General features: G+C 37.1%; 1 protein-coding gene across 1 annotated transcript in view; it reads right to left on the bottom strand.

The window, feature by feature from the left end:
* The window catches only part of PDE1A (phosphodiesterase 1A), a 146,460-nt gene extending 126,132 nt beyond the window's left edge, over positions 1-20,328 (bottom strand). The window contains 2 exon segments of the mRNA XM_068196036.1: positions 19,348-19,461; positions 20,171-20,328. Of these exon segments, the coding sequence (XP_068052137.1) occupies positions 19,348-19,461; positions 20,171-20,274 (218 nt within the window). The 5' untranslated portion in view covers positions 20,275-20,328.
* Positions 20,329-26,679: the final 6,351 nt, after the last annotated feature.

Consider the following 26,679-nt stretch of genomic DNA (forward strand, 5'->3'; position numbering starts at 1 on the left):
ATGCTTTTTCTGATAGCCTTTAAGCACTGAGGATCACATAGACACTGAGAGATGCCTAGGGAACATTTGGTTTAAACATTTTCACATTCATGTTCTGCAACTGCCACTGAAACGAAGCTCTCTGAAAGGACTAAAAGTAGCAGGCAGCATTGCTTGATTTTTTCATGCACTGGTCTAACAAGAGATTGGAAATTTCAAGCTCCTGACCCTGACACAAAAGCCCCACACAAAATTACAATAAAGAACTTATTTTAAAAGTGTCTGCTTGGAGTAGCAGTAAATGCTAAATAAAATGAGTACTGGCAGCCTGTATAGTCACATATAAATTCCTCAAACATCTTGCATTTAAGCTCTGGGTTTTGGTTTTCTTTTCTGATTATCAGTATTCTGCATTTCATCACATGTGTCAGACTTGAACTCACAGGCTGAAGCACCACTAACAGAGCAGCCTATCAGCTACACCAGCAGCCTGGAACCTAAACAGCCCAGAGGACAGAGCCCAAGAAACTCTAAATCTTTTTACGTGCTGTACTGTAATTAATAATAAAGTGCTTTTACAGGAGCTTACTGATCATGCCGGTTTTGGTTTGTGTTTTGGGGTTTTTTTTTGCTACAAAATATCTTTCTGTGCTAGTCTATATTAACAATACCTGTCTTAACTGTGGAGATTGCATCACTTTAATTTTGAAGTGTACCGTCAGTTTTGTCTAAAGTATCAATTTCATGGTATAATTTGATATTATTTTCCTGCTATTTATTATAGTTCCAACACTATTCCAATTTGGAACACTTACAGAAAAAGAAAATACCAAAACAAATATAAATACTAGGTTTTAGATTTATTCTAGCTTTCCAAAAGCTTGGATGAGTCCAGACCCTCAGATACATTTTTATCAGGGGCATGCAGTCATGCTACCTCTAAAGATTATTCTTACATTTTTTTAAAGTAAATGGAATTATTCAATTAATTTCTTTCTCCATGGTTTCTGATGGCAAATTGGTGTTGGTGACTTGAACTGATATTGGTGTATATAATCCTAGTGTACCAAAATTCTTGAAAGCATTCAAGTTCTTCTAAGTAAGAATATGGGAAAGAGTATCAGTCAGATTTGACAAGTATTTGGAAGGAAAAAATACCACTATCAGTAAGAGGAATTTTGACCGATCTTGTATATATATATGTATGTTTAACATAGTTGACTATGAAAACTAAAAACTATTTATTCTACTTTATCAGCCAAAAGTATAGTTACATAAGAATCAGCAAAAAAGAGGTAATAACTTTCTGTGATCCATGAAGGCAGCATGCTTATCATGACATTTACGCCTACTCAGATGTTCATCTGGGAAAGTCATATTGACAGCTTAGTGCTTGAAGCCATCATTGTTCACAGACACATGCAATTAATAGCTAGACATTAATAAGATGGAAGTCTACGGGAGTATGCAGAGGGTGGAAGGTTGTGGTGCACCCACATATAACCACTACAAAAACTCCCTACTGCAAAGACTGTCTTTGTAAGCAGATCAGGAAATATCAGACTAAAATACTATTTTTGTGAACCCTATAGACTTACTTTCCAAGTCTGGCCACTATCCAAAATCTTTTGTTTGAAGGCTGGAGCGAAGAGCATGAGGGGAGGTTTCAGAACTTGCTCCCCCTGTATATCATCATCTTTAACAAGACAGCACTTCCACACAGGGTGGACTTGGGCAGGTCCTGTTAGAATAAATCACCCGAACTAATCAATAATCATTTGCCTTGCTGACTTCCCAGATGAACTGATTGCATAACACATAAGTAAAAGATTCATGCACTTTCCAACCTTGAAACCATTTACAATCCAGTAAGAGGTATACAGAATTTAACATTTTTTATGGGATGGAGATTTTAGCATTTAATCAGTTCTACAGGTGACTCTGAATTTCAGAGACCTCAGAAGTTAGTCCACATAAATGAATTGTCATGCAGGCACATATCAGGGGAAACACTGAATAATCAGAAAGTGCAGAGATGAGCAGGACTAGAGATGAAGAAAATTCATGTTTCCAAAACACATTCCCCTTTCTCCATTTTTTCTTAACTATTCCTTTGAAATACTTTTTTAATACTTTTACTCTTGCAAAGAAATACCTATGAGCCATCCACCCCAAAAGTGCACATTTCACAAAGCCCCATTAACATATGCTTATCTAAAATGTATGAAGTTTATCAGATTCTCTAGTTTAAGAAGCCCATCAGTGCCAAGTCATTTATGTTACTTCAGCTTCTTTCTCTGAGATGAAGTGTTAAAAGAAACACTTGTTAGCAAAAAAAAAAGCTGTGGTCAGTGATGACCAAAATGGAATTAATTGAAACTAAGAACTAAGCCTTTATTCTAGGCCAGGTACTAGTTCACTCTTCCTTTCAGAATAATAAGTGTTTTCTTAATAGTCCCCAATACATTAAAGTATTTGTGATAGTAGAGCTCAAAAAACCAATGTGAAATGTTTGAGAAGTTGTTTGATTGCAGTAAATGTAGGCAGTATAAGCAGTACTGTCAAAATCACCCGGGTGGAGGAGGGGAGAGCAGTGGACCTCGACTCCAGCAAGGCTGTCAGCACTGTCTCTCACCACATCCTCACAGGCCAACTCAGAAAGTGTGGACTGGGTGAGGGGACACTGAGGTGTGTTGAGAACTGGCTGAACAGTGGCACAGGGTCTCGTTGGATGCCTTGGAGTCCCCCAAGGTAAATACTGGGCCCATTATTCATCAGTGCCTTGGATGAAGGGGCAGATGCCTCCTCAGCAGGTTCGCTGCGAGGAGAGGCTGATCCCCCCGAGTTCTGTGCAGCCCTTCAGAAGGACCCTGACAGGGTGGAGAGATGGGCAGGGAGGAGCCTTCTGAAATTCACCAAAGGTGAGTGCAAGGTGCCACATCTGGGGAGGAACAGCCCCACACACCAGCACAGGATGGGGATTGCCTGCTGGAGCAGCTCTGTGGGAAAGGACCTGAGGGTCCTGCTGAACAATAAGCTGTTCCTGAGCCATCAGTGAGCCCCTGTGGCCAAGAAGGCCAATGGGATCCTGGGGTGCATTAGGAAGAGCACTGCCGGCAGGTGGAGGGAGGAGATCCTGCCCCCCTGCTCAGCCCTGGTGAGGCACATCTGGAGTGTTGTGTCCGGTTCTGGGCTCCTCAGAGAGAGGAGCTCACAAGAGAGACACAGAGCTCACAAGAGAGACACAGAGCTCCTAGAGCGAGTCCAGAGGATGACAGCAAAGTTGATTAAGGAGCTGGAGCATCTCTATTATGAGGAAAGGCTGAGAGCTGGGCCTGTTCAGCCTCAAGAAAAGGTGACTAAAAGGAGACCTCATCCATGTCTGCCCATATCTGAAGGAAGAATGACAAGAGGATGGAGCCTGGCACTTCTCATTGATGCTGAGCAATAGGATAAGAGGCAATGGGCAAAAACTAATGCACAGAAGTTCCACCTGAACATGAGGAAGAATTTCTTTAATGTGTAGTTGACCAAGCAATGGAACAGATCATCCACAGGTTGTGGAGTCTCTCTCACTGGATTTATTCAAGAATCATCTGGATGCAATCTGGTACCATGTGCCTTGCTTGAGAAGGGCCCCTAGAGGTTGGACCAGATGTCCCGGTGTGGTCCCTTCCAATCTCACCTATTCCATGATTCTGTGATAATGAATTGCAGCAGACAGGAGACATGTCAGTAACAAGAGTGTGAAGTAATGTCCTAATTTTACCAAGTAACTGCAACTTAATGTAACTTCACGAATTTGCAACCTAACTATATGTAACAAGCAGGACAAAAAATCCTTCTCAGAGTTTCTAAGTATATTTTTAAGAAGCTGACTAAAAAAATGAAGTGAAAATCTAGCTTTTGGGTCTGGCTTGAGTGAGAAGCACCTTAACTATCAAGAGAAGCCTTGAGCATCACAATCCTTCTTACCACTAATGAATGAATGATGAGAGAAAAATTATTGGTATCATTTGGTCTGTTTTGCTAGAACAAACTCATTTGGTAAGGAGCTGCAAGAACTTGCATTCATGTCAGGATTTCACGTTGCATTGAAATGACCAAACACAGAATGCAGCATCCATCTTTCAGCAAAAATGGAGGGGGATGACAACCTGCTCCATCAACACTGACATCATCTCTGTTTAAGACTAATTTTTCAAACATCAATAGGAAAAGAATCAAAGTAACACATTTAAAAACAAAAACAAGTGCATAACCTTGCAGGGAAGTGAGTGGTTTCATAAAAGGAAAAAAACCACAGTCTTTCTCTGCTGCTTTCTCTTTGTGAGTCATACTCTGGGAGTGGTACCAGAATGGCTTGTTGTCCTATTTCTATGGAAAAAATCCTTGAGCAAGTTCGTTCTTGATTAAGTTAGCATGGTGCCAAGCAAATATAAAGCACTGCATCTTTGATTCTGTGTTTTCTATTGTTCCACTTGTGCTGGGGGAGGGAAGCAATCTCATGGTTTTGTTAACAGTGCTTCAGCACTGGATTTGCTGTGAACAGTACTGGCATAATATTTCCTTGTGTTTTTCAGCTTCACTGAGGGAAAATCTTTTTGATACAATTTAGGGATTTCATTTCTCAGTACACCAGTTATGACTGTGAATTAATACTTACACCCCAGCTCTGAGAGCTCATTTCTATTCCATGCCACATCCATTATCCATCTAACTGTGCCAATAAGGCAGATCCTTGAAATTATGTGGATTCCTACAAACAATCTGGATTAAAGGTAACTCTTCTTTCCAAAAAAGATTGCGGAAGTAAATGAGAAGAAAATAGCTTGACGATTGAAGCAAGCAGATGTCACTGGATTCAAAGCTGTGAACTGAAGCTGCCACAGATAAGTAGGATAATTTCTGGTGTTAATTTTTCCCACAGTATAAATGTGACCTTTTTAAGATTACTTAATCTTTTAGGAAAGTGTTAATGTGAACAGAATAAAAGCTACTTTCCAATGAAGAATAAGGGCCTGAAAAGAAGTGTTACAATTGTATAATCACTTCACTATAATTGAAAATATATTGTTTCCCAGATAACACCTTTCCTCATTTTCAGTTTCATAACCCATTTACAAAGATAAGGCAATCTGGGTAGTTGCAATTACCTATGTAGGTCTTGACGCCTTGTGGATAATGAAATTTAAATTAAAAATAGAAGCCTACATTTGCTTATTAGTAGTCTACTTTTGGTAATGTGATTGTTTACTGAGCAAAACATCTCTTTTACATATGTAACTGCTGAGCCTAAATCTTTGCACATGAAGAAATGGCAGCTTCTAGCCTCACAATGTTAGGCTTTCAGTGTTAATTATGAAGGGAAGAATGGGGAAACTGAAATATTTGTAATGGGAATAGACATTTTGTAACAGGATAATAATGCAAAATAAAAGAGTTCTTTCAATAGGGAAGGCTGTATTTAATCATGAAGTGAAGCAACAAAGGCTTTTGCGCTTCTGACATTTTCCTCTGAGGCAACTCAACAAAGAAAAAACAAAACTTCTAACTTTCATTAAACACTTTTAGAAGTGATGAGTGTATACTGAAAATCCTTCAGCTACCCGTAAATATGCAAGCACAACATTTAAGACTTCATCACTTAATGTGGCAAATACTTCTACTACTATACCAAATACTGTCCAATCATGTGCCTGTCATACTCACAGAGAGGAATGCAATGTAATTATTTGGTTTGAGTGGGGATGTTATTAGATAAAATTTTCCCCTCCCTTTTCCGCTGTTCCCATTCCCCAAATCACTACAGAAAAACTGCCAAGATAAAATTTTAGATGCTGTGCAACTGTTTTTTTCTTTCAAGGTCTAACTCCCCTCATCTGCATTGTCAAAGCTTCACAGTTGCATTAAATGTGGTGAGATCTATTTATGATAATCATAATACAAATTACAATCTGCTGAATTTATTGTTAAAAATAAATTTAATGACAAAGTGGGATACAATTGAATGCATGTGAGCTGTGGAGCCCATCTTTAATTTGTCAATCTGCAAAAACATAGCTCATTAGTGAGTGTGGCAAAAATCCAAAATCAGAGCAATAAATAGCAAATTCAGTGCAATCTGTTGCTGTGTTACTACTACAGCTGCAGCCAAGTGATAGACAAAGGAAAGTAAACATGTTTCTTTCCCCTGGGAAAAGGGAAAAAAAAGGGGAAGAAAAGGTAATTCAGGGAATCCTTCTATCACGTGATTTGTTCACTTACAAATTAAGAAAATAAGAATCATATCCAATAAGAATTAACTCTGAAAACTATAACATGCTTGACATAGTCCAGTATTCATAAAAAGCAATTACCAATAACCTTAGCCAAATTCCACTGCATCCATGAAATACTGTGCTCTTTTGTCACAATAAAGTAAATATGTTTTGAGGTCTCATTTATTGTGTTGTAATTCAATAGTGTCCAATTATGCTGGTTTAAGTGAGACCAGAACCAGGCTAATTTTATTTGATTATTGACTGGATTGAGAAATCACAGGCTGAATTTCTATGGTCTACAGACACAACTTCAACATTGTTATCTTAATTCCTCAAAAACTACTACATATCTTTCCTATTATTCATTCAAAAACCCCAAACCTTTTTCATGCTGTTCATTTCAGAAAAATCTGTAGTAAAACACACATTGTACCTGAAGGAAAAATTGATGGTTGGATCTTGAAATTTTCTTACATCTCTGAACTGCAGTCTTGTAAATCTAAAGGATTTTCAGACTGAACCACAAAACCCCAATACAGCCAGGACCTGGAGTGCATTTAAATATTATTAGATCTTAAGAGACTGAATAAAAGCAGATGACTGAGCAAATAGAGCCATAGCTGGGCCATGAAGTACTTCTTGCTGAGATTCAGAATTACATTATGCAGCAGCCCTTTTGTGAAAATCATCAACTAATTTTCAGAAGTGAAGCATCATATGTAGATTTTTGTAATCACACCCATATAGAAAGCTAGAATTTATCCCATACATATGGTACTCTGCCAACTTCAGTAAAGCATAGTTACCAGCTAAAGAAAGATTTAATATAGCTTGTACAATGTAGAAAAATTTCAGTTCCATGCCAGGAGTATCATCATAATGAGAATCATTGTCAAATGATAAGAATGCATTTTAGTGTGAGAAATCACATCTGTTGTCACTTTACATTGCCATTATAGAGCTTTACACAGGATTTTTTTAGTCTATTTCAATTCAGCCACCATATGTAAAGCTGCAATACTGTTTTTCATTACTGGGAATTAAAAAAGTATAGTTAATCTCTAAAACCAATAGGAATTTTACCTTTTCCTGAGATTCTTCCCCTTCCTCTATCAAAGCTGATGTAGAAATTGAAACAAAGTTTCATGCTATTCCCTTGATCATTCAACCTAAAAATGCATTTGAGATTGCATTTGATATATAAATATTGAAAAACATTTAAAAATCAAATTCTGCTAATAACTGTTTCCCCAAATAATAACACAGTTCAAGAATTCTGCAACTTCTGAGTCCTTCTCTCTTAAACCAAGATGATTTTAATACTGAACTGATGATGAGAATATTCTGAACTTTTAAACTAAAAAGTCTTAGCTAAAACTCATAGGAAATTATATACTTTCATTAACTCATTCTCCACTCTACATTTTGCTTTGAACTTCTGCAGGAGGACAAGGATACTTTTATATTACAAACACAGCATTCTGTATGCAGCTCTTTGTCTTACAGAGAGATGAGCACAGTACTGGAAGGCTAAATATGACCTCATTGTAAGAGAAAGTTAACTCTCTCCCATATCCAGAATTTATCTGGTCAAAGCTGATTGTAAGTCAAGACAGAAAAATAGATTACAGAGCTGGCTCCATATGGCTTATGTCCACCGGAGCCAACTATTTTTTTTCAGGAATTGATAATATTAAAATCTCAGGGCACATTTGTTCTTGTCAAAGCACTAAATCAAAGCAAAATTTTCTTTAAGTATTCTAGTGCCATTCTTATTTTTTCTTTTGATATCAGTAGACATAATGACCAAGTTGTATTACATCTATTACAATTTAGTCTTCTAAACGGCACCACGGTGTTAACACAAACTTTGGTTTGGGCTCTCACCGTGATAGAAGCAACTCAAAGTTTGGATTGAGCTATAAACTCTCACAAATCACATAATCATTTGGGATGCTCATATCCTGTGTTTACCTTGTATCCAGCTCTACAGACAGATTTGTACGATCATATTCAAAATGTTTTGTCCCTACCTGCTATAAAGGCAAACCATTTTTCTTCTAGACAATGTTCACTTTCATACAGCATATGAACCACATTCATCACCTTCATCAGTGCTGAAGGAAAAGGGAAAGGTTTGGTATATTAAACTAGAATTAAGGATCATAAGGTCTAGGCCCCAAGTGTTCATGAGTTGTCCATTTGGCATTCTTGGAAATGTAATTTCTCTTTCACAGAAACATATTGCCAATTCTTTATTTCTTACCAAGAAGTCACTAGGTATGCATCAAGCTTTTTTTTAACTACAAAACCAGGAATATAATTACCCACATAGGTTTAAAAGTGTATGGAAACAAAATGTTTTAACACTTTCATGTCTCATTACTTCTAAACATTACATATTTAAATGTTTCTGGAACAGTAGGGATTTTCTATCAATCAAGTGAAGAGGGAATCCCATTTTGTTGTGTACCTCACACAAAGTAGAAAATGGCTAACTGAACTACCCAAGAAAATAACTAAAAATAGAATTAAATATTTCTCCCTTGAAGGCAAAGCTTTCTCACAATTATCGCTAAACAATTTACATGTGTATGTTATTACCATTCTTCATTTTGACATGTCTTTGACAAATATTTTTGAATATTTTAGAGAAACAAGCAGTATTAAATCAATCTGCTTAGAAAGGAACTTCAAAATCCAAAGGTCAAAATAAGCCAAATTTTCTATTTATCACATTTTAAGTTAAGAACTAAATTTACACCAATCAGATGTAGTAGATACAGACTTATTTTGAAGATTATTTTTTTTTTTCACTCCTTTTACACACACCACTCTAATACTGTCTATCATGCAGTGGTTGCAGTTTTCCTTCCAGAGGCAAGTGTACTGTTTCACTAAATAAATCAAGATAGTTTGGCAGTTTTGAGGAGTCTTCAGGACAGAAACAAGGACTCAACACTTTCCAGCATAGCATAATTATGTTTCATATATATATAATATGTGTTAAAGGCACAAAATACATGCATTGCATTAAGAGATGGAGACAAATTTCAAATACTCACAGGTAAATTAATTTAAAGTCTCATCTTCATTCCAGTTATTTAGAATGGAGACCCATAATGTCTGTTCAAGGAAGATACAATACTAAAATAGGGATTGCTTTTCACAGCAGAATATGCCAAGGAAAAGGTTATCTCTGATGTTTTACTATTACAGATAAACGTTGTCTGTAAATTTTAACTGAATTATGGCTGGTGAGCATGTCTTGGTAGCTATTGAAGCATAGAACCTTCTCTGAGACTTCAGTAGTTTTCTGTGAAAGAGAAACATCCAGTTTTCAATTGCCTATAAAATCCAAGGTCTTTCTAGTTAAGCTGAAAATAAGTAAATCAGAGTTGGTCAGTAATTTTATAATTTAACTTCTCCAATGGAAAATTCCAGATTTCATGCACAACTTTCTTTGCTTATAAAATTCTATCTATCTCAGAGATTTCCTGACTGTAAGTAACTATTCCTCTGGATTTCTCAGAGCTCAGGTCATCTTTGCAGCACAGGGACTAGGACAAGCGGCTTTCAAGTAATTAGGTTGCTGCCACTCCAGTTTAAGGGTTTGGAAGTTGAAAAGTCAGAAAGAGATACTCATTCAAAGTTTTTAAAAGACATTTCACAACAGTCATTCTTCTGAGCTTTTAATCTTGGTGGCCTTTTCCAAGGATTTTTTATGTATTCTTCAGAGCAGGAATTTTGCATTCCAGCCCATCCTAATGGAAATTAATGCCAATGCTGTAATGCTTTTTGCAGTGCAGTTGCCTGTGCATCAGAAAAATCAAACACTGAAGATATAAAGGAGCTGTCAAAAGGGACAACAATTTGAAACTCCAGCTGAGCCTGGTATATTTGGCATTTCTGCCAAACAGGTATCTGAGTTAAGTGAATGAATTTGAGATTAGGAAAGAAAGTAATATAAAGAAAAAATCTTTAGTTTAGTAGAAAAGTACTCAAACCTTCATCAAGCCTTTAGCAGAATGGCAAAAGAAAGCTACAGAATTACACTAAGAGGTGTTCAAGGTATCACAAAATAAAAACAAAACCAAAAACTGAACTATTCAAAGCCAAAAATAAACTATTCAAAACACAGTAAATAAAAATACAAAATATATAACAGCAGGTAAACATGATGTTGGATGTTAATTCTTCAATAAATTCTGCAGACAACACAAAAGAAAAAAAAAAACCTCTTTAATTTCAAATTTCCCAGGAAGAAGAGTTCTGTATTGCAGAACAACTGAAGAAAGAAGTGAATTTTACCCAGAAGTTTGTTCTTTACTCTAGCATAAATTACACTAACAGTGAACCATTCAAATGTAGCTGCCTTCAAACATTATTTATCAGAGAAATTCACAACAATTAAATGTCTCCATAATATTTATGGAGGCTACTTGTTTTCCTGGGGCGCCAAAAGTCTGGAGAACGGTTGGGTCAAACAAACTGCAGCCAATGTCAAACAATAGATAAAGGAGCATAAGCACTTGCACAGACAAACATCTTCCTTGAGATCGCTCCCAGTTAAATAACACTGCTTCAAATAGTATCTGCATTATGCTTGGAGGGTTAAATGGCTGGAATTCAACCATCTCTTATTCTGAAAGACTTAGTAAATACATAGCAACAAAATCATGCAAAAATGCTAATTGATAATGACTACAAACATGAGATCAGTGAAGAAGACGAGAAAAAAGCCCTTTTTATTTTTTGACATTGGAGCGATAGTTATAGAACTGCTATAATCCTGAAACAAGCAAAGCTTTAACATCCATGTTATTTTAATGTTTTCCAGCACATGATACATCAAGGTATACTGGCTTTTCTGGAACATCTAAAATCAGACATATTTGCATAAATTGTCAAAGAGACAAGCAAATTAGGAATGCTTTTTGTCATTTCACGACACTGACTCAGATGAACATATTTCTCTTACTCATTCAAAATAAACCATACTAAATCTCACTACAGTCCAGCTTCGTGTACAGATCATAAACAGCACAATTGCAGCTAATGAGTACTCAAACTCAGATCATTCACTTCAAGACTAAAAATTCTAATAAACCACTTTTCAGCTTTTCTTTTGATTTGCAGATCCACAAGATATTGCCAGCAGTGGCAAAGGGCTTTATAGAGCCAAGGCAAACAATAGGCTCAGGGGGGTCTAGAATACAGTTCTGTAACTGCTGGTTATAGATTACCTAGAAGTATTTCACTGATTCAGCTGAGGTGCAAATAAATGAGTACAATTGTCCTGAGTTAGCCCAGACACACAACACGGATGTTTATACTGGCCTTCTTTCAGGCCAGCTATTTGTAGGCTACAAAAGCACAGATGTTATCTGTGCATCATAACTCTGGAGTGACGTGGGCCCTACTTGATCTTCATAAAACCTGCTAGTTCAAAGTTAGCCTTTCAAAAATACCAGAACAAAATTGAACCCTCAGAAGAAGTTCATATTGGATCAACATTTTCTGTCATGTTTTGATGCACAGGATTTACAATACCATAGAACCAAGGACTTATAGCAGATCCAAGACCATGACTGTTTTCTTAGAGAACTGCTCAAGTGAGACCATCTCCTTTAACTTCAGGTAGTCCTAGCCTCAGACAACTCTCTCTGTTGTAAGGATGCAACTAGGTGTGAAAACACAGAGGGAATTCAGCCTAGGAACTGATAAAATTTAAGTTTATAGTAAGGGGGACAAAAAAAAGTTAATCACTGTTTTTACCACAGAAGAAATCCCTGGGTGGTATCAAAACCAGTCCCACTAGAACAGCTAAAAAAGAGCATGGAGTAAGCAATGAGAGTTGGGAATCAAGAATGGATTGTGGGAGACAATTTAATCCAAGGTACCTGGAGAAAATGGTCAGGTTTTAGGGATGATATATCTGACAAACTTACTCCACTCACAGAAAACCAACCACTTTGGAAATCATGTTTCTAGCAGAATCCACAGGAATAAATACAACATCATGTTAACAGCATTTGACTTCACAAATGAAATTACATGTGCTGGCCAACAGTCAGAATCACACAAGCTTTTAGGAGCAAGTCACATACTATTCCTTGCATATATGTATTCAGGAAATGTGTGTCTATGCTGTGACCAGCTGCAGCCTTTAACAGAAACTGAATGTAGTAGTTCTTTACAAGTCTAAACAGTTCTGTAGAAAAAAGAGGTCAGGGAGAAGGCTGGCTTCTCCAGTCTGCAGCACTGCCTGACTAATTGCAAAGCTTTATGGACTGTGAAAACTGAGTCATTTCATTGTCAGCTGTAACTTTATAAGTGATGTACTCAATTTCTGTTTAGCTTAACCACAGCAGAGTGCAATTTTCTCTCCTTTTAGTCAAAACTGCTCAGTTTTCCCCATCTCTCTAGTAAAATGAAAGGATTTACTTTGTAGTAAGTTCTGACTGGCTCTACAGATCCTCTTTATGATGCCTTGTTTTAAAAGTTCCACAAATTGCATTGATGACCTCATGTCATGAAATTGTATGGGAAGGCAGTAAAGGAAAAGCAAAAATTCAAATACCTGCTGTTGCCCGAGAAGGTGTAAAGAACTCTGCCACTGTACAGTCTGTGGGTCAAGCTTAGCCCATTTGGTCCTTAGCTGGTTGGTTAGTTGGTTATTTTCCTTCCTTTTTGGAAGGCTTTGAATGTCTGGAGGGGGGTTTTGACAAAAATAAACCTTTCATATTAGATACAATACAGTAGCACGGGAGGACTCGCTACCAAAATAGATCTAGCACCTTTTTTGCAATCTTATTTGTCAAATAGTCTCCAGTAAATGGCAGCAGAAATAATTGCAACTGTTTTGTTCTAGCCCTCCTCCAGAGATTATACCAGGAGTAAGCCAGATCAGAAAGAAAACACAAACAAAATGGAACAGTACTAAATGGGTTCACCCCTAAACGATTATTTTGACATCTTACAGGAAAAATTCCATCAGGCACAATTTTCATAAACCTCAAGTTATGTTTCTCTTTCAGATGTATGAAGTGAATGCCTATTTTTATTATAACTTCCACGGGTAAGTATGTAATTTCAGTATTTAGGCATTTGCATTTTTCTAACTCTATATAATTAACAAGACAAAAAGGCCTTTTTTCCTCCTATCCAGATATTTTGACTTCACTATGTTGTGGAGGTGGAGCAGAACCTGGGAGTTACATGTGGGAGGGCCATAGGAACTCCGAGGTTTTGACCCATAGCTCTGAGAAACTGTGGCAGGCTTCAGTGTGCAACAGCTAAATTAGAGAATGAAGTTCTTAAAGAAATGTTTATAAAAATTGGTCAGCAATCAAGGACCCCTGCACAAGGAGTTGGCAGGAGTTCAAAATAAGAGGAAAGTCATTATTTGTGTAGTCAGATATATACAATCTCTTTCTAAACAGAGATCTGAATAGAACACTTATAAGGTGAATAGCCACAGAAAGTATCTTTTAGGAAATTTTAGAAGTCTCAGATGTAGCATAAGTAGAGTCAGATGTCTTAGCTAAAAAAAATGCAGAATATAGAGATCTAATTGCAGTTTAGTAGTCAGCTCCATAAAATGTTCTCCTTAATCTCCTTTCCATTGTCCTTAGATATAATACTTAATTTTAATTGGACACATATGTGAGGGATGTATGAACATGTTAATTTAAAGCTCTAATGGAGAATTTCAGTATTTTATTGTATTATTTTGAGACACCTCTAAAAACACCGCTGCTGTTCTTACCGGTATCATGGGCAAATTATGGTTTGTGCACCACTCCTTCAGTTTGCAATCATTTCTAGTACGGCTTCCTATAAGCACAGCAATTCACTTACCCACAGTAAACTGGAAGATCAGCATTTATTCTAAACTCTCCACAGCATTGGTACATGCCAGAAATTGAAAGAAAAAATTAGTATGAACCTGAAAATTAATTCTATGCTTATTATCTATATGATAATAATGGAAATACCTTTCTAACAGTAAAATAATATGACTGTATATAAAAGCTCCTTAAATTCCTAATGTTAAGTAGCTAAAAATCTAGACTTATTGAAAATTTAAAATTTGTCATATTATGTTTAATTAGATACATATTTATAAGCTACAAAGTTATCATTATAAATTGTTTACCTGACTACTCATGTGGAGAAACAGACTTTGCTTTCAAATGCAAAAGAAGCTGTTCACAATTTATAATGAAACTATTCTTACTGTAATTATAGCATTCATGAGATGTTATCAACCAACAGGTACATCATCATATACCTTCCATTTTTTGTTCAGAGCATTTCTGAAATCAAGTTCAATTTTACTTAAAGTCCCCTTAAAAATACCTGTCATTTTGATTACTTTTAAGAGCTTATGACTTTATAGGAAAGTTTTCATATTACAAGAAAGTAAAAATAGGTAAGATTACAAGTAAAAACTACTTAACTATATACCCATTTCTTCCTGATGTAGTTAGTAGTAAGTGAAAATCTATCTTGCTACTTTTTACCATAGGTATGCACCTGTAATTCTATCTCTTCTCTTTTTGTTTGTTCAGTACTCACAAATTTATAAGTCTTTATATGATAATATGTTCTATTTTGATAATCTCTTCAGTTAAGCTTTACTGAACTACCATAGTTGAGGCAAATAGACCATAGAAATAAGGGTAATAAGCAAACATGACACAGATTATAAAAAAAAATGTAAACAAGCAAACTGGAAAAAGAAAGACCTCTGCCATATCTGGAAATTGTTCTACTGCTCTTCCACCAGTATCCATGGACCTAGTGAAGGAATGACTGTTCTCTAAATAAAATTACCCATTCTAGTCTGTTTTAGACCTAACTAGGCTGCTAATCTGGATTCTATTCAATGCCTTTAAAAGAATTCTATCTTCTGATAATTTAGCAGGTGCACAGGAAGCCATTCTTCTACTTTCTTTGACATCAAGACAAATTTCCCCAAATCAGTGGCTAAGGCCCCTTTTTGTCTCTACAAACTGTGTGAGCATGCAATTTGTCACTGCAGCATTGTAGGATCAGCAAACTGGGTGTGCATGTCAGTCCCTTTTAGTACCTAAAACAGTTTAGACTCTCCTTCCTGTGAAAATCAGGGTCTCTTATGTTGAATGTTGAGGAAGAGAAAGGGAAGAAGGTAAGGAAAGAAGCTTATGACTGTTTTCCAAATCCCTTTTGCCATACAAGTTAGCACAAATTAGTTTTAACCAGTGATGGCAATAATACATTCTTATTTTAAAGCAGTAAAAATTTCATATTGTCTATACTAACCACATGTGAATTTCAAGTCCCCAAATTCCTGGAACCTTGGACTTTAACTTTTCCCATTCAGACATTTTTCTGGCCAATAAGGGATAGTTCTAGCAAATACAGATATTTACAAAAATCAAGTTATTTACTCACTAATGAATTCAAAGCTCAGAAAGGGAGCTTACCCCTAATACTATGTCCAGCAGTGATGAGGAGAGTAGAAGTTTCTTGCAAAGGTATCTAAGATGTCAACTGTCTACTTGCAAAATAAAAAAGGTGGTGGGGGAGATGTCTGGCTGTTCTGAACTGACATTGAGTGAAGTGGCAAAAAGACAAAACTGACCTTAAACAGACAGCATGCAATTTCACACACTAAGGAACAATACAAAGTCAAGTCTATGTGCAGATTAAGGAGAATACCAAACACTGCAAGGCCAGTAAGCATAAAGACCTCTGCTTTAAACCTGGCTCTCTGCATTCCAAACCAAAACGCTTTTGAAAAGCAGCTTTTCTTTCTGAGCTCCCTAGCATGGTCTATCAGCAGCGGAAGACAAACTCTCCTAGGCAGCAAATAATCTGGATCTGGTGACACCACAATACATTTAAGCTGGAGATTTATTTACTGTCCAAAGATTCCATCCAATAGAGAATGAAAGTTTGTGGGAGAAAAGGTGCAATTGGTGCCATTTAAACAGGCTGAGGAGGAGCCCTTTGGCTGGGCTGTGACAAGGTATTTTTTGAAGTGCAGGGTATACAACATTCCCCTTCAGTCAGGCAGCTGGAGCTCCTGCACTGGCTTGAATGGCTTTTGTTTTTATTCTTCTGCATAACAGAGAATTATAAAAGCCACACTATTATATGAGTTACTTAGGTTTTTTCCTTGTTATTTGTTTTTGCTTTCTCCATGAACTACAAAACATTAGACACTTGCAGTCTGCATACTGAAAATACCTTAATTCAAAAACCAGAAGCTACAGTCAAGATAGAAATTTACATGACTCTTTCACACATCTTGTTCCACTGAGCTTGTGTTTTATACATTCAGGCATCAATAAAATCAGCACCAATGCTAAAGATCAAGTTATGAAATTCAAATTAATATCTTCTCTGAACAATAATGTCCTTGGTTGCAGCACTGATGCAATTCCAGTGTAAGGAAAACAGAGTGGGATTTTTACTTGCCATAGGAAAGTAAGAGCTTGGCTGTAAAGCACCATTAACCAAATAAAAGTTATATATAATTTTAATTTTATTCCACACATCCCAGCCTTTATTGCAACATTTAGGTTAGCAAGATCTATGAAAGCCTATAGAATAGAAAACCTATAAAAAGGCCCTTTGATTCAAGATTCCACAGTAGACAGCTTGTCTTATTATGCATTCAAATAAGGATTGTCGTTTAGCTTTAAGTGCATTCAGCTCACCTATCTTCTAGAATAGTCTCTATTTCATAAAAATAAGTTAAAAAAAAAAACAACAAGCCAAGAACAAAAATACTCCAAGACATACGAGGTTAAATGGACTTCTGCTGCCAAAATTTTAATTAAAAGTCTATTATGAAAAAATATGTAATGCTAAACAAATTAAAGCTGATTTTAAGTAAGGGTCTATTATACACCTTTTGAACACTATTCAGATAGTTACCTAAGTTAAATCCAGCATTCTTTCAGAAATAGTGACCTGCTTGCAAGATAGTCAGCACTCTTGACTGGCAAAATACCGTAAAACCGTGTTGACATCACATGAAAATTATGTAGGTCTGTGGACTCTATCAGCAAGAACAGATTCAGCTTCATAATTCAAACTATGAAGTCCTGACTTGAATGTAAATATACTACTGCACACTACTTTAAAAGCTCAATAATTTGGCATCATATGTAGTTACATTAACAGTTCCATCTCTAAGATGAAACAATTCTCCTGACTGTTTATAAAAGAATTCTTCCCAAGTCAGATTATCTGGCAGTTCCACTTATCTGTCCCTCTCCCCTACCATATATAAATATGCTTCTACTTTGATATCTGCTCACCAACAAAATGAATCCTTTTTCTTAATTATTGATGCTTATACTATAAAGTGAGCCCAGATATCTGCTCCGAAATTTTCAGTTCTTTGAAATTTCCCCATACAGTGTTCATAATATTGACTAGTCAGTGATTTCCAATTGACTAGTGAATAATTAAAATGAAACCATTGGTAACTGAAAAACAGTCATCTGAGCACATATCTAGTAATATAACCTGTTTTTTTTTTAAATACAAGTATTTTAGCATCATCGTGTCACAACAATGATGAGGTTGGCACCAACCTGTGAAAGGTGCGTAATTTCCAAACAGATAAGCTCCATTTTATATCGATACCCCACAAATTCCAAGTATCATTTTAACTACTCCTAAAGAAGCATAAACCTTATTTCCTGGAGCTCTTGTACTGAGTGTCATCAATGTTTAGTAATTTGCATTAGTTTGTTTAATGGTACCATTCCAGAGGTAGCTGAAAGGAAACGTTTCAACCCAAGAGTCTAGTGGTGACAGAGGACTTATAGAACAAAAACAGCAGCTAAGACCCTACACAAATGGAAATCTGCACAAATTGATGGAGAACTTTGGCAGCAGAAACTCACAGGCAAAATGTGTGACATCATCAAATAATCAAAATATTTGCTCTGTGTGTACACTTTGGAGATTTTATGGAGACATTTTTCCCAAAGTGGCTTAAACAGAGTGATGATAGTATTCAGAGCAAATATTCAAAAGCATATCACAGAGAAGTTATGATAAATCCCTGGCCACATCTGAAAAGTGACTTTCCAATCAAGCAAACCAATTTCTCTTTAAAGAAAGCAGATGGTGGAAATCCCCTTCCCCACAGCCAGTTTGAGTCTCTACCCAATGCACAGGGGAAACAGGCAGTGCCATAGCTGACACATCTAATCCTCCACACTTAAATAACCTGTTTGCCTTCAACAGCTGAGGCACTGTTTAGCATCCATGGAATACCTTTAGAAACACAGGATTACAAATCTTCCCAGCAAAAATAATAGTGCCATTTCTTTGCTTCAACAAGCGTAACATGTATTTATTTGTAACATCCTGACATCAGCTTTCAGATCAAAAACCTGGCAAATACTGAAAAGGAGATGTTGTCATTTGAGGGGTTTAGGATGCACTAGTTTGATAGACTTTCTCTCTGACAGGTTGCAGATGGTTATTTACCAATCATTTGCACTGAAATGAAAATTGCATTTGAAAGCAGTGAATTAGACACAGCAGATACACAGTGGTCCCCTCAAATACTCCTTCAAATAGTTTCTAGCATTATTGAACACCAAAATAATTGACAAAAACCAGACACAGCAGCTTCCTAATAGCTAAGCACCTTTTAATATAGACTTCTTTACCTTCAGTCTTAAAGGCAAAGTATTACTTCTTCCTATAGAATTGTAATAATATACTTACCCACATATACTGACAACAATGATGAAACAGCTCCAGAAATGCTGATTCTGAAGATAACATTTACAAAATCATATCAGATATATGGAAGTGCTAACTTGGAAGGACTTACCTGCATTTCAATTTGGATAATAACTCTCACTTATTATACATCTTTTAAATGAGATGACTGAACCTGATAGAGAGCCTGACATCAATCTAAGTACCATCGTAAACCAGAACGATGTACTGTATTGTGGGAGCAAATACTGTTCACAGCTTAAAGATAATTCTCCCGTTTGCTAATTACACATTTTAACAAACAGAAGAAAATTATCTTTCCCAAGGAACAGAACAAAAGCCAAGGAGACAAGCTACTCACATTCCTTTGAGTCGTTGCCACATTTTCTCTGCATGTCCTCCTATTTGGTACTGTACAGAGGCGCTTTCCAGTTCCCGAGTTGTTTCTGTCGCTCGAGCCCCCATCGTTATTGTCCTACAGCGATACAGTTACAGTCAGGCTCAGCAGCAAGTAAAAGCAGTCCTTAGTCCACTACAAATTTCAGAAGATCCACGCATGTTAGACAGTAGCTGCTGTCATAGCAAAACACATCAGAATTACAACAGCTGAGGGACGATCCTGCCTGAATCGCTATTCACTTTGACAGACAAATCCACTCTTCCCCCCCAAGCACAGAGCAAGTACACACAGCTCCTCTGACCTCACAAGTCTAATCCATACGGGAGAGCCAGCTACTTATACTACTGACTGCTCAAGCTCCTTTCTCATGCACTTTTCTGCTGTAGGAATACACACAGAAGCACAAAAGAGTCCTTAAAATGGACTATAATTCATTGCCATGCAGAATAAATGTGAATGGCTTTAACAATCCAGAAGGAAAGAAAGGCTGATTTCTGCTTTGCAGGTTGGAGAAACAGGCTGCAATAGGAAAGCAGATGGTAGATGCCAGTATCAGCCACATCACCCTACAAAAAGAGTGTATGTTCAAATGCCAGAGCTTTCCTCTCTTTAGCTGATCCTGAGTTGTTTCCTATTGAATAAATATCTACCAGCCTGTCAATAAAAATATGACTGCACAAATGCTATGTCAGTAGCAAAGACACGTCTAAATCCCTGCAGAAGAGAAATCAGCGAGCGCTACAGGTTGTTATTGAAGGAATATGCTGTAATGATGACTGTTCACCTTCTCCTAGCAACTCCACACAGTAGGTAACTGTCAATTTTACTGGTGGAAAATGCAGCAGCTGCAAGACAGCCCGCTCTGCGAATCCTCCGGGACAGCAGCATGTGTGTGTCAAAATCTGATGCTGAACTCTGTGTGTCTGCCAGCAAAAAAACAATTAAGTGCACACAAAGAGCAAAAGGGTTGAGCACTAATCAGTACATGAGCCATGCAGCAGACTGCCTGCTCTGCCCTCCAAGAGCAAACCTGAGAACCTATCTGTACAGCCAAAGTCAGGGCTTGGAGAGGGCAGAGGAGGGGATTTCCTTGCTGCTTGCTCAGTCACAGGCTTGGATTTGCAGAGCGCTTCTCCACTCTGAAAACAGCACCTGTCTTGTTTGGTGAGTAAAAATCTTCATTTCTGAAGCAGCAGCCAAATAATCAAATATACCCCAGACTTGTCTCAGTGATCATGTTTGTTTCAATCAGACTAAGAGCGGTGCAAGGAGCCAGGCAAGAGGAGTGTGCCAAGAGGGAGTAAATGTGTCAGCTTTGTCAGCTACTGGTGTCACTGCCAGTTGGGAAAAGGAGCTTTGGGTCCACATTGGAAAAGTAAGGATGAGCGTCCTCAGATGGTGACTGGAAGGAGCCTAAGGGTGAGGGAGGAATATTTCAGTATGGTTTTAACTAAACAGCTTTATCTGCATTAAATTTTGCAGTGGAGTGAGGTAATGAGTGATCCTGTGTGATGCAATTGGCAGAAATGGATATTACTACTAAATACTCAGGTTCTCACAGGAAAATAAAAAAAGGGCTAACAGCTTTGAAATAATCTTAACATTTTGGAATTTCCTAATCAATTTTGTTTCTCTAGGGCAACTTTTATGCACATTATAGAGATAAATTACACCCTATGAGAGTTATAAACCAGTTTGAGTTGCATCTTTTACACGCTGATTTCAGGTGGATAATTAAACAGTGTATTTCATTTGCTTCTGTGGATTTAAGACATACACAATTTTAAACAGCTATTAGTTTCCAGACTTTTGCCGAATTCTTCCAGACTCAGTCATTTAAGAGTCAGTCCCATAAAATTCACTAATAATTTCTGAAAAACAGTCACTGAATGAGTGAAATCACTTACAATTTTCAAATATTAAGAAAAAAATGAAGAAATACAAACATGTATTTTCAAAAACGGTAAGGCATTTATTCAGTCAAATGCAGCAGTAGTATCTTTGAACAACTTAAAACCTTCCAAAGTTTCCACTCCTGTTTTGTAAACCAAAGATTGTAAGAAAGAGCATAAATATCCTTCCACAGAATAATTAATAAGAATATCTCACACTAATCTGGGCTCTTCCCTGCCTTTTAACTGCCAAATATCTGAAGAAAAGCAAAGAAATTAAGTATTTATAGAAACCACAGAAACCTCCAGGGACAGCGTGGAATTTTAAGGGCCTCAAAAAGCATTCCCAGCTCTTGTTGTCCAAATCTACAATTAAAAAAAAAAGTGGTGTTTGCAAGCTGTTTGTTCTCCCTCAGAAGGAATTCGGTAGTTGAAGATACATTGCTTTGATTTACTGAAGAAAACTATAATGAGAAGGCAATATCCTTCAGGAAGGAAGGTGCAAACTGCCCAACTAGTATCCCTGTAAATGGAGATACTCCTGCAAATGCCACCAGAACTCCACAAAGGAAAATTGTAAAATCTCTGCTCCCTGAAGGACTCTGCCACTACAACAGTAGAAATTCCAACAGCAAAAGCACCCAGCATGGCTTAAGCAAGAGACAAACACAGCAGCCTTTGCTCCAAAGGTTTATCTTGAGAATTGATAGAGAAGACACCAAAGGATGAAATTGTATCTCTGAAAATTAAAGACAGCACAGGAAACAAAAAAAACAGATAGATAAGGCATTTGATAACCAAGAAATTTTCCAGAACATGTCCTGTAGTTCCCTAGGGAAACAGAAATAAACCATCTAAAACAAAAGAACAACTTTTATCTGGAAAACATGAGCAAAAAGCCCTCTTGGAAGCACTGGGAAAGGAGAGACCTTTCCTGCCTTTAGCTGTTGTGAATAAGGCTCAGAGAATGAAGTAGCTGAGCCTACATCCTTCCTCTGGCTCAGTGCAGGCAGGCACGGGGCTGAGAATGAGAGCGCCAAGGCAGTGCCTCCTCAGCTCTTGCTGCAGAAGGTGATGCAGGGCCCCAGGGACAGGAGCGTGCTGCTGGCACAGAGCAGGCACAGCCTGCAGCTGAGCGGGGCGATGGGGCTGGCAGAGGAGCTGCAGCCAGCCCGACCTGCTCAGACACACTGACCTCTGGCCCTGCAGTACAAGCAGGTCAAAAGAAGATACAGAACACTAAACTGTGAGCAGCTACTTTAGAAAGCAAGGCCAGTCAAGAGGGCTAGCACCTGAAATGAAAAATTATCCTTCACAGTTTTCTTTTTTCCACTTCCTGTTCTTGAACCAGTTTTCTATTCTTGCCCTACCTAATTCACCATTTGTGCTACAGTCCCAGCAAGTTGTTGTTACAGTCCATCTTCCTCCTAAAAAGAAAATCTTTATTGCCCTTTTTCCACAGTTTTATCTGTTATTTTTAGATTTCAGCTTAAAATTACTAAAGTCAACACACATAGTAAAGTCAACACACACTTCTATTAGCCAATATGGAGATACATTAAAACAGGAATAATTAACTTCTTCACCTTTAATTATGGTGATAAAAAAAACTCTCCCAGTGACACATAATCCTCAGATAAGATGCTACACTTAATGAAAATTTAAACTAAGATCCTTTTCTTTCATCTTTATGTAATTCACTCCAGTAGTAATATCAATGCAAAGAAATAATTTTAAAATATATGCACCAGTAAAGAAATCAGATTGCCTTTTCAATATTGACTACTGACAGACCTTTACAGTTATGCTAAAATCACACAATTGCAATGAAAACAACTTACCCTGAAACTGGGAAAATCCTGCAGCTCCACCAGTTAATTAGCTATAAGAAGAGGAAAGGAATCATGCAGGTTTTGATGAGGAGAACAAGAGCTTTATTTTAAAGACATTCTCTGCTCCTGAAGGGGAATTAAATATGCTGTTTTGTTTGAAATTAATCTTCAAAACAACTAATTCATGACACATGGAAAATAATAAAGTATCAAGAGACCTGCAGGGTGACTTGTCAAACTAATACCCCTGCTTCCAAACATGACAACACCAACCTCCCTGCGGTGGAACCGCAGGAGAGCCATGAACCAATTAAGAAACATGAAAACATAAGGGAAAACAAAACAAAACAAATCCTCAAAAAGATAAGATAGATTTATTGTAATTAGTGGCAACAGGTATTAGATTTGCATGCTGTATGTCCTGGCCCTGCTCCGCCAAGCACTAATACACATTTAACTTTAAGCAGGTAAAGCATTGCATTTATTTGCTGATAAGACAGGGTTCAACAGCATTGTAAATAACACAGTTAAACCACTGAAGAACTGCCTGCCAGTGGACTCAAGTGCTACATGGTGAACAGAACCTAAGATAGCAGAGAGATCACATCACTCAAATTCCACCCTTGCAGAAAAGGAATGGTTTGCTAGTCAGTGTTCTCTGTGCCTCCTTTTGCCCTCTCCACTGTCTATTATATTTTCATTTGTGATATGCAATCCTCTTTTGCACAAGCAGAGTTTTCAGCTTGCTTGCAATGTCCAAATATCTGAATTATTAATCAATAGGAAGTGCAGCAGAGGAAGAAGAAATATTTGGTCTTATTAAAGTTCATGGACTTTATTTAAATAGAAAGGTCTCCAGCAATCTGTCAATGGCAAAATATTGATGTTACAGTAATCTTGGATTTTCAGATTCTCCACAGAATATATTAACAAAATTAGTACAGTTACATAATTGAGGAATAGCAACTCTCTGTCATGCATATGGTCTACACACTGTATTGGCATTGACTCAATTAAGTAGGCAAAAGAGCTGGGTTTGATATATTAACAGTGCTTACTTAGATGACCTATATAAGGAGACCAAACAGGGAACATTTTCCCCTTTCTTTTTACTTTAGTATTTTTTGCTACATCTGATTTACTGTATTTCAGGCTTGTTTGTATAATTACTGAAATGTGTATATTCATTTATGTGTCCTTCAAGTACCAACTTTAATTTTAGCAAGGAGAAAAAGAACCTTTTGTTTGCTAGGTGCACATCCTGTCGTATTGGTAATGAAGATGGTGTCAGATTTATCAAAGCTTTTAGGCAATTAAAAATGAAAACAAATACCCACGAAGGCTTGGAAGCAAATTAGTTAAAAAGCTCAGGGCACAAATAGAAATATACCTGCATGCCTAACTATGACACATTAAGACCTTATCACATTTGATTGTTCAATACTGCCCCATACTAGAAGCAACCAGCACCAGAGCCTGTCATAACTGCGTGTGAGTGTTCACAGACCAATTCAGTGCCAGGTAAAGCTAGATTTATTAAGGGAGATGTCTGAATCTGCAACCATGCCTAACCTCACTGCAGTCCACAGAATTTGGATGCCCAGGCACCCTGTTAAGCACACCTATCTTGAAGTTTACTTTGAATATGATCTTACACTCAATTTAGAATCAGAGAATAATTCACTTAATTTAGTGAGCCAAACAATCTGACAAATTCTAGAAGATGGAGAGATAGCAAAAAAAGAACAATTGCCAAGATATGTAATACATGAGAGATGTGTTATGGATAATCTAAAAAAAAAAAAAAAGAACTGCAGATGAAAACTTGCCACTGCATCGTAAGTAGAAAAAACAGAATGAGATAAACAGAGTGTGTCTTGAGCAGCTGGACCTGGAAAGAGGCTTTAGAATCAAAGCTTGAAAGCAGACAGCAGTCAGTCAAGAAGAAACCAAATGCTCAACAGAAAGTGTATTGCATGTCAGTGAATGAAATGACACAAAAGTGGTTCAAGGCAGGGTGATTAGACATCTTGACCTGCTTTGTAAGACAGATGCTCAGATGGCATCTACGTCTTTCCCCAGGTATGTTTAAACTGGTCAGCAGACATTCACTGGTAACTTGAGCTAAAAGAGAACTCTTTCACACACAGGGGAAAAAAGAGATGTTGAACAAGCAAAGAATGGTAGGTACAAAACAGTTTTTAGATTTTCTTCAGTCTTACTTCCCTTTGAAAGTGACTTTTTTATAACTTTTTAGTATTTAATTGCAGTACTTCAGGAAAAAAAATATTACTATAGAGACCCATGACAATGGGATTACATTTTCTGGAAACAGCAATTGTACATAGATCAAACAGTATCAGAGGGCAATCAGCACAACTAAAGAAAATAGAGGTTACAGATTTTTTTAATCTTTAGTAACTTTTAACTTCTTTATTTGGAATTAATTGGCTGGTATTGAAAAGCATCAATTGAAATTGAGGAGTAAAATTCATGAAACAAACAGTAGCTTTTAAGAACTCCTTAAGAAACAACTTAGCTACAAAACTAATATGCTTATTTTTGCAAAGACAGGATACTGATCTAGAACTGCCATCAGCATTGAAATAAGAGGGACTGAAATTGCCACAATCACAAGAATGATGATGTACTTCATAATAACATGAGATTGATACCTAACAATGTCAAAAGGGCAAGACTGCCCCCACAGTGAAGAACAAACAGTTGTAGAATAAATACACACGTTTCAGACTAGGTGGGCTCCTTTTATCAGAGCCCATTGCCTATTTCATCACTATTCAGATGTATTCAATTAATCTTTTAGGAGGTGCTATACTTTTGATAATCATGTACAGAAGAGGTAGTGGAAAGGTAAAAAAGTCATTTGAACGCAAAAGCTGTGGATAACTGTGAAAAACTCTAACTTCCAAGTTATTGGTATTTGCATGTTACTAGAGAAAGAAAGAATATGGAATACCAAACAATAGGAAATGGTAAATCTAGATATGACAAAGCATTTGCCAGTTTATCCCACTGAACTACACCAGCTATAAATAATTAATCCATGCTGGAAAGATGTGTAGATATAGAACAACATGGAGTCATTTCAGCTAATCATTGTCTAAAAGAGGTTTTTCTAGCAATCATTTTGAGCTACTCCACAAAGAAAACAAGAAAATTTCCTCTTGTTAAACACTACTGACACAAGGACCACAGCAACAAGAAAATGTTTCTTGATATTTATAAAATATTATAACAGCAGATGCCTGCAGAGAAAAAAAAAAAGTCTCTTCATCTCAAACTAAAGACAAACTTGGGAATCTACCTTGACTCTAGCTATTTTTATTGGACAGAAACTTTCCACTAGTAGCCATCCCAAAGAGGTGGAATCAAATCATCCCACCCCACACAGGATTGCTTCAAAACCGTAATCGCAGATCTGAGCTTTCAGGGAAGAAATGAAAAGAGTCTCACCCTCTTTGAGACAAAGCCACATCATAACCCCAAGTATTGCCTGGACTTTTGGTGCAGTTCTGTACGCCTTGGAATATGCACAGTAATACCTGATT

This window comes from Anomalospiza imberbis, chromosome 7, assembly GCF_031753505.1.
Source record: "Anomalospiza imberbis isolate Cuckoo-Finch-1a 21T00152 chromosome 7, ASM3175350v1, whole genome shotgun sequence".
In the NCBI taxonomy this organism is placed as follows: Eukaryota; Metazoa; Chordata; class Aves; order Passeriformes; family Viduidae; genus Anomalospiza; species Anomalospiza imberbis.